Source organism: Pterocles gutturalis, unplaced genomic scaffold (genome assembly GCF_000699245.1).
Source record: "Pterocles gutturalis isolate BGI_N339 unplaced genomic scaffold, ASM69924v1 scaffold33841, whole genome shotgun sequence".
NCBI lineage: Eukaryota > Metazoa > Chordata > Aves > Pterocliformes > Pteroclidae > Pterocles > Pterocles gutturalis.
In genome coordinates, this window is record NW_010101517.1 from 1 (window position 1) to 11,441 (window position 11,441).

At 39.6% G+C, this 11,441-nt stretch overlaps 2 protein-coding genes across 2 annotated transcripts; one reads left to right on the forward strand and one right to left on the reverse strand.

Moving 5' to 3' along the window:
* The first annotated feature begins 230 nt into the window (after window positions 1-230).
* DDX55 (DEAD (Asp-Glu-Ala-Asp) box polypeptide 55) lies at window positions 231-7,849 on the forward strand. Its single transcript, XM_010083728.1, is given in 13 exon segments — window positions 231-278; window positions 367-453; window positions 1,046-1,137; window positions 1,257-1,319; window positions 2,027-2,176; window positions 2,606-2,795; window positions 3,380-3,462; window positions 3,858-3,993; window positions 4,831-4,943; window positions 5,614-5,728; window positions 6,307-6,475; window positions 6,861-7,153; window positions 7,617-7,849. Coding segments are annotated over 13 exon segments (1,686 nt in total). The 5' UTR covers window positions 231-248; the 3' UTR covers window positions 7,782-7,849.
* Window positions 7,850-8,331: 482 nt separating this feature from the next.
* EIF2B1 (eukaryotic translation initiation factor 2B, subunit 1 alpha, 26kDa) lies at window positions 8,332-11,438 on the reverse strand (the record flags this gene model as incomplete). The annotated part of the gene is made up of 7 exons (XM_010083741.1): window positions 8,332-8,495; window positions 8,929-9,054; window positions 9,254-9,329; window positions 10,327-10,395; window positions 10,540-10,652; window positions 11,145-11,261; window positions 11,355-11,438. Coding segments are annotated over 7 exons (741 nt in total), but the record flags the coding sequence as incomplete, so codon positions are not given.
* Between the last annotated feature and the right edge of the window lie 3 nt (window positions 11,439-11,441).

The following is an 11,441-nucleotide window of genomic DNA, read 5'->3' on the forward strand; positions in this document are numbered from 1 at the left end:
GTGAGGTTACAGAGAGCTGGGGTGACCCCTGGGTGAGGTTACAGAGAGCTGGGGTGACCCCTGCGTGAGGTTACAGAGAGCTGGGGTGGCCCCTGGGTGAGGTTACAGAGAGCTGGGGTGGCCCCTCCGTGAGGTTACAGAGAGCTGGGGTGGCCCCTGGGGGGTTTCAGGCTCTGTGAGGTTTATTTCCACCAGAGAAGATTCATGTGATGTTTCTGTTTTTTCAGTCTGCAACCATTCCACTCTTCATGAATAACAAGGATGTTGCTGCAGAAGCGGTGAGTGCTTTTTCGTGGTCGAGTTCATAGTTTTTCGTGGTTTCTCTCTGGAGCTGAGGGAGAGCTGAGTTTGTTTCCTTTCTGACAGGTAACAGGCAGTGGCAAAACCTTAGCTTTTGTGATTCCCATACTGGAAATTCTTCTCAGACGGGAAGAAAAATTAAAGAAAATGCAGGTAAGATTAAGTTATTCAGTTCTGAGTCTATTTTATGATGTGCCAACAAGACTTGAGGGCTCTAGGAAAAGTATCAATATGGAAAATTGCTTACACATGAAGTGACTCTGTGCTCAGCTCTTTGATAGAACAGTAACAACAAACTGTTTAAAACTTGAAAATAAATTTTGGGGTGCCTTCTTTGCACTTAGATACAGCTGCTTGTTTGACATGATCAAAACAGTTTTCTGAGCTGATAGAAAAATGTCTTAAAATGTCAAATACAATTATATACTGCAAACAAGGGTCTTTGAGTGCTTTTTAGCATCTGCTGACTTTGACTGCATTTTAGTGTACAGAGAACTTGCACTGTAATGTGCTATTAAATATCGTTATTCGATACTGCTCTTTAAGCAGAGGTATTTTGCCCATTGGTACAATACCTCTTTCACAGATATTTTGTATACTTTATTGTATTTCTTTGGAAATATTTTATCTGAAACTAGAATCATAAACATGGCTTGTATTCCCTTAGCTTGTAAGGGAGAATTTTGCTCAAATCCTTCTTCTAGTCGGTTATTTTCCATAAATTGCTTTTGTTTTTCCTGTGTAGGTTGGAGCTATAATTATCACACCAACGAGAGAATTAGCCATTCAAATTGATGAAGTGCTCTCACATTTCACAAAACACTTTCCCAGGTTTAGGTGAGTGAACTTGAGGCTTGTCATGACCACCGTTCCTTTTTTATTTGGACTTCTGTCATTTGTAAACGAGCAAAACTTAAAGATGACCTAAATCTTTGTGTTTTATTTTATTGTTTTAGTCAGATTCTTTTAATTGGTGGTCGGAATCCTATGGAAGATGTTGAAAAGTTTAAAGAACATGGGTGAGTTGGTTGTCAGTTATTTTTATCAGTCTCGCAGCTGTGGTTTTCTTCTTGTCCTGAGGGTTTTCAAATCAGGGCTTTGGTCTGGCTGGTGCTAAAATTTGATGGTACCACATGAGTATGTTAAGTGTTTGGTGAGGAAATTGTGGGTTCTTTTCCTTGAGTGAGATACGCCATAAGGAGACAACAGGAAAGGATGATATGTGAAATCAGAACTATTTACATGCTGTTCGGGTGAAGAGCAGCGTGCAGCACAGTGAGCTGAAAACTGTCTTCACTGAATATTTCAGTTCCTTCTTTTTTGTAAATGTACAAGCAGTGGGCTCTAGTGAGATTGAGACCGTGCTGATGAATAGTTTTCTGGAACTGTTTGGTGTTGATACCAATGATAAAGTCTTGAAGCAATCATATTTGCCCCTGGCTTTTGCATAGAGGCACCAAATATTTCTTCGAGCTGATAGTTGTTTTCCATATTGCTTATATTCTAAACTTTTATTGCCACACATGGTGTGCTTCCACCTGAGCGTTTTTTCTCCCATGAACCCATAGTACCTGACAGGCACTGAAATATGAATACTGTTAGAAGTGACGAACTGAAATTGTTTTATGGATGAATGCAGTCAGCTCGAGTGCAAGTTATTTTGTCAGCTTCCTCAAAGTCCTGACCTTGCAGTTACAAAATTGCTGCATGTCTTGTTCACAAACAGCGGGAACATCATTGTAGCTACACCGGGCCGCTTGGAGGATCTGTTCAGAAGAAAAGCCGATGGGCTGGATCTAGCAAGTTGTGTGAAGTCTCTTGATGTGTTGGTGTTGGATGAAGCAGACAGACTCCTAGATATGGGCTTTGAAGCAAGGTATTTAATAATAAATTCTAGTAATACTTGTGAAGTTTTAAATGAGTTGATACATGATTATGTGAATGACCATGGCCTATGATGATTTCTAAAGTTAGATTTGTTCTGGTTTGTTCTTTTACCTCTCTGTAGACTGTATAAAGCAATTGCTAAGAGGGGAAGAGAATCAGGAAAAGTGGGTCCTTGATGAATACAGAGTTTACAATTTATTTTATTTTAATGTATATTAGCACATGCTGTCTTGTTGCTTTAACAAATAAGCTTTGCTCTTTTCTCCTAAAGTTAAGATAATTAGCTTAATAGAAGATGTTGTATACTTGGCCCTCTGTAATAAAAGCTACCTTGTTTATAAACTCTTACTTTCAATGATTAAGCTTCTTTCTGAGGGAAGTCTTGGGACAGTTATGTTTTGCCTGTGCTTACTTGCAGTTTAAACACCATTCTGGACTTTTTGCCCAAGCAGAGACGGACAGGTCTGTTCTCAGCAACTCAGACTCAAGAGGTGGAGAACCTGGTGAGAGCAGGTCTCCGGAATCCAGTCCGCATCTCGGTGAAAGAGAAGGGAGTGGCAGCAAGCAACACACAGAAAACTCCAACGCGCCTGGAGAACTATTACATGGTGTGAACCTCTCTGCTTCGTGGTAGTTTCTTGTTCCTTCTCCTTTTTCCCTGGTTCCATCAATCAGTTTTTAAATCTTGGCCATTTATAATCACATTACTAGAGGAACCAGACATCTCAGAGACATAAAGCTCTTGCATGTTCTCTGAGATCAGTAACCAAGCTGAGGAGAAAGATTTGAATTAGCAACCCTGTTGTTTCCTGCTTGGAGGGTTTTTGTCTGGCCAGTTGTTGTGACCCCAAACTAGCTGCAGTGCTGTGGCTCCTTGCCCTGTTTCTGGTGAATGGAGTACGGGAGGAGACTTTGGCAATTTCAGAGAAGTGGTTGAGGGAAACCTGAGAAACTAATGTGGGAGAGGTATTGTGGCTGGGGATGGGAGGACTGGGAGTTTAAGTATTTATTTTTACGTAAAATAAGATGCATAAAAGAATAATATTCCACATGACAAACTGTGGTACAAATGGTCAGTATTAGCAAATCATGCCTGTCGCCATTTATCAGTGCACAATGAACGGAGGAAACTGGCAGATGGCTTTGTATCAAGTCCATTTCCTGACTTTTTTTTTTCTTTTGCCTTGTGTAGATATGCAAAGCAGATGAAAAATTTAATCAGTTGGTGCATTTTCTTCGACAGCACAAACAGGAGAAACATCTAGTCTTTTTCAGGTAATTCTGTTCGGGTTTCATTGTGAAAATAGTGTGGTGGTTTATTGCTTAAATTCCAAACCTGTGCCTCTGTTGACAAGGACACAACTATTTAAAAAGTGATTAATTTTAATAGCTGTCTTGTAGAATATGGTGTCTAAAAAGAGATTGATCATTGCTTCCTCTCAGGATTGTGTTGAAACTTATTAAGCAAAACATATATTTTATATGCATTTTAAAAGTAAGGCATTATAGATTATTATATGTTAATTATAAAAAAGATGTATATATTTTAAATTAAAATAGGCAATATTGGATATTTTTGAAAGGTCTCGAGCCACTCTAGCTTGACTGTCTAAACAAGATTAAAAATACACCATAATCTTTTGCTTTTATGTATGTCTTTATCACAACAGCACGTGTGCCTGTGTGGAATACTACGGGAAGGCTTTGGAATCCTTAATTAAACAAGTGAAAATAATGAGCATTCATGGCAAAATGAAACACAAGCGGAACAAGATTTTTACTGAGTTTCGGAAGCTCCCAGGGTAAGTGCATATGAATTGGCTAAACCAGATGAAAGGATAAATAGTAAGGCATGTGTTATTTTGTCTTACAGTGTGATACTGCCACTTAAGCGTAAGTGTTGTGCTGAGGAGAAGGATGCTGCCAGCTGCTTGTGAAGCCAGGGTAGCACACGATATAAATCAGAAGCGCTAACTCCTAAGCATGCTACTGTATTGAATGAGAGAAAAAATAATGTATTTTTATTAACACAAACTATGCTTAGGTACTCACAGTATGACCACAAAGAAGGTGGTAGTGAAAAATAACCTTTTCCTGATTGGTAACCACAGCAGAAACCCAGGATACTATTTTGTTAGTATATGAACAAGAATGTGGCAACATGATGTTGTAATCTGCCTGCAGAAGAGTCGTCTTTGTCAGCTTTGCAGGATGTTGTTAGAGCCTCTCGCACCGTTAGCTGTCATTTCTTACTGCATGGGACCTGAGTTTTAGCATTGTACGTTATAAGGAAAATAATTACCAACAGACTGGAAGAACAGCTGTTTAAAGGAGCATGCTGAAAGTGTCAGTCTCAGGTCTTTTATTAAAACATTTATAGTATTGTGTTCAGCTGTGGTGGAGAAAATAAAAATAGAACTTGTATTAGGGAGTTTATTTTTTTTCTTAGTGATATGTTTGCTGTAATAGAAATCACATTCCTTTCCATAATGTCATGTAGAATTTTAGTTGGTGGAAGCTGCAACTACCTTATATTTTGTCTCTTTAAAAAAACCCAAATGTTTTAAAACGTTTTGTTCCTCATTCTCCAGTGTAGATGCAGAATACACAGTTGGGGGGAGAGTGGCTCTTCTCAAATGACAGTTTAATGAAAATACACTCTTTGGCATTTTAGTTTGCACCGATGTGATGGCCCGTGGCATAGACATTCCAGAAGTTAACTGGGTCTTACAGTATGACCCGCCCAGCAGTGCAAGGTACAAGTTCAGATTTTAAGACCCTTTATTCTACTTGTGGTCACGCTATTATACTGTTAAGATATAACTTGAGAACACACAACTGTGGAAGACACAATCACTGGGAGTTAGTTTGAGTGAACACACAAAATAACGCGTGAAGAAGAGAGGTTGAAACACCACAGGTTTTGTTGTAGCTGCTGTGAATTGAAATGCCTGTGTTGGGTGTGTGTAAATCAAATGGGTGGTCACCACTTACATTTGTGTGAAGAGGCGCTCTGCTGTAAGTCTTGGTGTGAGAATATCAAAGAAATAACGAGAGGTGAGACACGAGGGTGAATGAGAACAGAGGTGAGAGCGGGGACAGAGCTCTTCAAGGAATGGTACATTGAGAGTTCACCTGAAAGGTGCTTTTCCATGTATTTTAACTTCCAGTGTCATAATTCTCTCTACAGCTTGCTTAAACTCCATCCCTAAAACAGACTCCCCTTGTTTTAGCATCCAGTCCTAACAATTGAGCGGTACTCTTAGAACTATTGCACTTTTACCGATTTCGTGCTGGTTTAGTTCTAAAGTTCATAGCACTCTGTATTTTCCATTCCAACAGATTTCCCCTTTTGCTGTGTGTCTAGTACCTTAAAATCAGTCTGAGCAGCTCTTGTTAAGTTAGCTCTGTGTTGTGTTGTTTCAGTGCCTTTGTGCATCGCTGTGGTCGAACAGCACGGATCGGCAATGTCGGCAGCGCACTTGTATTTTTGCTTCCCATGGAAGAATCTTACGTTAACTTTCTCTCAATCAACCAAAAGGTTGGTAGACTTTTATTCTACCCCAAAGCAGGAAGGGGCAAGGGGACAGGCTTACTGATAGGAATTTTGAAATCTGAATTTGTAGGACTTAAGGTCATATGCATAGATAATCTTTTAGTAGAGGTGCGTAATTAAAAAAAAATAAAAAGAGCTGCTTATTAATCACCAAATGCAACTACCTGTTAGAACATGATTGCTCCCAGTGTTACCTGACGAGTTTGTAACAGGAATATGCGAGGCATTGCGTAAGGAATGGCTTTTTGTTTCTAGTAACTCGGATAATTTCCTGTGTTTGGTCCTGCATTTGTGGGTTTAATTGTGTAAATTCTCTAGAGCCCTGCTGATGAGAACATGGCTTGATGAGGCATGAGGTGAAGGTGTTGCCTCTCAGCTGTTTTGCTGGGCGAGGCTGACCATCTAAACTGGTGTGTGGAAATGACCAAGTAAAAGGGGGAAAGGGGCTGAAAGCTCACTCTGGATTAACTGGGGAAGAAGTGTGTGTTTGAAGTTTCACAGTGCATTTTGCATCATTCAGCTGAACTTTTCCTTTGGTTTTGTGTTTCTTTTCTGGTTTTCAGTGTCCCATGCAGGAAATGAAACCACAGGCAAATGTGTTAGATCTTCTTCCAAAACTGAAGTCGATGGCCCTAGCTGACAGGGCCGTGTTTGAGAAAGGGATGAAAGCGTTTGTGTCTTACGTCCAGGCTTATGCCAAACATGAATGTAATCTGATCTTCCGAATCAAAGGTAGTTCCCAGCAGGAGTTGGTATCTCTTACTGTTGTTTTCAGAAGACAGTATTTGGTTTGGGGGGGAAAAAAAAAAAGTTATTGTGCACAAGCTTCAGCTCCTGATTCCTGATCTCAAATTTACTTTCTGCAGCTTCAGATTCTGACAAAACTCCTATTTTTTCAAGCAACTTGTTTCTCATTGTTTTCAAGAGAAAATATTTAATTAGCAAGTTGACCAAACTGCCATAAGCATGAAAGTGACTTTGTATTGTCACTAGTATTAAGCATAGACTGCAAACAATACAATAAAATAATGGTGTGTTGTTTTTTTTTTCTAACTTGCTAAGTGAAATTAACTTTTTATCCAGCAGGAAACTGACTTTATAATCTCTCTTTTAACAGATCTGGATTTTGCTAGCCTTGCCAAAGGTTTTGCATTGTTAAAAATGCCAAAGATGCCTGAACTAAGAGGAAAATGTTTTCCAGACTTTACTCCAGTCACTGTTAATACAGACTCCATCTCATTTAAGGATAAAAATAGAGAAAAACAGAGACAAAAGCAATTAGAACAACAAAGAAAAGAAAGAGAGGAAAACGGAGGCAAAAAGAAATTCATAAAGAACAAAGCCTGGTCAAAGCAGAAAGCCAAAAGGGAGAAGAAAAAGAAAATAACAGCTAAAAGGAAGCGTGAAGAGGTAAACTGTTCCCATTCTACTAAACTGCATGTGATCACTACAGCATAGGCACATACCCTCAAATGGCAGAGAGCAGCAGGATTTTACTTTGATGGAATTGATGACTGTAAATTAACTTTTTAGGGCTTTGACAGGCAAAGCTTAAAAAAATTCCAAACACTGAAACAACTCCTCAGCACTCTGATGCTGGTCAGTAATGCTGCCAGCATAGGTAACGTTTTTATTTCTCAGAGGTCCAGCAGTATGGCATGATGGTGGGCAGTACTTGATTATTTTTTTTCTTTTTTCAATTCTCAACAAGTATAACTGTTGAGTTGGATAGTTTCCTAGTATAAATTGAGTAACATTTCCTGCTTGGATACTCCTAGCAAAATCTGAGTTGTAACATTCTCTGCTGTTCAGCTGTACAGAATGAAAACCTTCTGGTGTTGTGTTTAATTTGTTGCTTTTCAACTGTCAACAGGGCTCTGATATTGAAGATGAGGATATGGAAGAGTTGCTGAATGACACAAGACTGTTGAAAAGATTAAAAAAGGGAAAAATTAGTGAAGAAGAGTTTGAGAAGAGACTAACAGGCAGCCAGAGACTTAAAGTAGAAACTGTTGCTGACTTAGAGTCTGAAGACTGACAGTTATTCTGACAGCACTTTTACATTAAAATACTGCCTCTTTCAATAAAACTATTTTTTTAACAAAACAATGATGCAGAGAACAGAATTGATCTAATTTCTTCATAAAGTGACCTGGCGACCATAAAGACATACAAACGAGCCTGCAGTTAAAACAAAGCTAAAAGCACCGCTCTTGGATGGTGTGGCAGCAGCTGCAGATTCCCATTAGCACCTTGTGTGTGTTTCCATTTTGTTTTTTTCAGGTAAGTACCACAGATCAGTAAGTAACAGCAGACCTCAGAATGAGTTTGAATGAACCATAAGGTATTTTATTTTGCAGTATCAAAATACTCCACCCATCTTTAAAATAATTTATTTTAGGTCTTTAGAAGCTGTAGTAACTTTTGGGTTTTTTTTTAACAGTGGTCCATCCACATGTAATGGTTTACTTTAAAAACTCAAGAAGGCTGGTAATTTCATTAATCTCCTTACCATGTCCATAAACTTGTATCATCTTCCAAGTTCTTACAACTGTGATAGTGACTGAAGATGATACATCCTGTACAGAGTCCTCTGTTACAGATAGAGTTTAATAAGTTCATCACTGACTGCTGATGGAGTTAACACACCGAGGTCTGTGAAAAGTAACGTAATTAGCGATGGTGAGGTGTAGTCAATCCAGGGATGCTCCTCTGTTAGATTCTGACTTGTTTTCAGAGTGTCTGCTTTGTACTAGAAGGAAACAAGAGACCGTGAGTTATTACACAACCCCAAGTTAAAACCTCTTTTGGGCAAGAGTAGTACTATAGTATCGAGCAGATGTTTGTGGTAAAACTGAAGGAAGTCAGTTGCTTTAAAATGTGGCAGAGGCTGGTGCCACCTTGGTCTCAGCTGCTTTGTATGAAGTACAATTTGTAGTTCTGAAGTGTATTGATTTAACTGTTTCTTGCCCTCAGCTGCTCCTGTGCCTCCAAGGCTTTACGAACTTTAGTATTATGACAAATTATGTCTGTTTGATATGTGACTGTAACATGGAGCAACTCCACATTAGGTAAAGTAAGCTGCAGTAGAGAGACCCAGATAAATTAAGAGATGCTTAGAGAAAAATTTTTCATGGACTCGTGTGCATCTTAGCTGGCTAAGAAGTAAGTTGAATTTCTCTTACCTTAAACTTATCTGGGACGTCCTGCTGATTTAGAGGGAAAAGTCTTACAAACTTGAAACTTTCTGCTACCACATAAAATGGCTTATTCTGAGCTTTGGCACACACAGCAATTTGATTAGTGCCAATCTGCGGAGACAGATGGAAAACAACATGCAGACTCAGTCTGGCCTGACATAATATTGCCCAGTTTCCAACAATAAATAGACATTTACTGGATAACATCCAAATAGAAAAGACTTTTCAGAAAGCCTTGAATTCTTCAGAGAAACCAAACTTTAAAAGTCTAGAGTTTACAGAATGATGTAATAAACTCACTACCTATTACCTTGTTAATAATGCCTCCGCTTTCAACTACACCTTCAGCACCAACTAACACCAGGTCCACTTTCTCCATAATGTAGCTGTTCAAAGGGGGAAAAATATCCAAGTCTTACTGGGTAATATGACAAATGAATTGCTGAACAGAACAGAAATTAGTAATTCAAACAGTTTTTCACTTTTCTGAACTAGTAATCTACCTGTGTAAATCCACGTGCTGTTACACATAGTTGGAGTGAGCTTTCATCTGCTTCCCTGGCAGGAATACTAAGTAACCGTATTTTCTTCAGCCGTAGCTGACCTCAGCAATTATGTAAAGACTGGAAGAAGCTGAAATCTGACTAGGAATGACACTCGGTTACAGGAACATGAGTGTCTGTCGTAAGATGCTAAGTACGTAGTGAAGTGTAACTGCACCATGATAACTTGGCCAAATATATAGGGTGCTCCTCATCCAATGCCCCTTCCTTTACATCTCTCCAATATGTTAGTTTTCTTTTTAGCTCTGTATTTAAATTACCTTGAATAGATTTTACATTCCAAACAGAACTTGTAGACTTGTCTAGTCCAGCCACTATCTTCCCTAGATTAGAGGTGCCTTGGTAAGCAGACTGGTACGTATTGTCTTGGAGTCAGTCTCTTGGAGATTTTGGCACTTACGCAAGAATTGAGGTTCAGATTTATTATAGTTCTTTCTTTTCTCATGTTTTGTAATTCTATTAAGAAGTGGTAATTTAGCAAATAGCTTAAGAAACCCCAAAATGATAACACATATGCAAATTAGGAAAAAAGCAGCGATTTTGTGTAGCACCTCAGTCCTTGTTCACAGATATCGCTAAGTTCTACACTTAGGTCTGACTTCTTTTTTCATTCTAGCATGCAAACATCAAATACTTGTTATGTAGCTGGCATATTCTCCTAATGGTGCACCTAAAGGTGTAACTTGCTTAGCTTGTTTGATGACTATGACAAACTAAGTAATAACCTCTGTAGTTTGAACAAGCTTCTAGGACACTTACATATACCACTCTCAAAATACAATTGTGATGAAAAATATTAAGATTTAATGATGAGACTTACCCAACTGCAGCATCCAGAATCACAGTCACAGGAATGTTCAGCTTCCTCAGGGCTTTTGCCATCTTTTGCCTATTAAAAAAAAACATGTTTGATGCTTACAAGTTTTTTCTTTAAAGACAATGCTAGAAAAATATTGTCTGAAAGACTAAAACCCATGACTGCCCATGTTCCTAGCTGTTAACCAAGACAAAACACAAATTAATGAGTACTTGCCCTGCTTGATCTGGCTGTGATTCAGTAACATAAACACTGAATCGCTTCTTTGACTCAACAGCTGCTTCTAACACTCTGAGCACCACTCTGGAGTAGGCATGTGTCAATATTCGCTGTCAAAAAAAAAAAAAATCAGACATTAGTTTTTGCTGAGCTTTGGGAAACTTTCACTTTTGCTAATGGTGTCATGGCTTTTACTTCACATAACACATCAGTGTTAAATAATAATGTGTGTTACTTTTATTCTACAAGTCACAGGATAGAAAAGCTCTCTGTGAGCTGGCCCTTATGGGGCCAGCCCTGCCTGCTGGTGCCAAGCAGTGATGATTTAGTATTTTAAATGCAAACTTGAAGCTGTGACTCCTCTGCACCTCTCAGAAGTAGACCACAAATTAAAGCTGGATTGCATGGGAACAAGAAGGGGGACGAGATGAGTCTCTACAAAACAAAGTGATGTGTGATGTTACACCTCTGCACCTACAGAAGCCACCATCAGACGGTGCTGCTGTGGGTGTCAATGTACTTCAGTCCCTCCCTTTCTGCTTTTCCACTACGGCAAGCAGCAAAGCCACAGAACCAGAGCGACTCTGCCTCGGCCAACTCACAGCACCATCTCTGATGAAAGGATGACACAGCTTGGCGATTTTGTTCCTCGACAGAGACACTTTCCTGAGGAATATCTCCCCACGCTCGATCATGATTTCTTTGCACTTGGAGTAGTCCTGAAAAAAACGCAGCAATGTCAGCTGTGAGGCTGGAGGATCCCCCTCACCTCGGCAGGCCCCGAGGCTGAGCACGGCCCGGCCCCCCCTTACCGAGTACTCCAGCGAGGTGAGGCTGATGAACCGCAGGAACAGCTCCCCGCCGGAGGACACGGCCACCGACGAGTCCACCCGGGACAG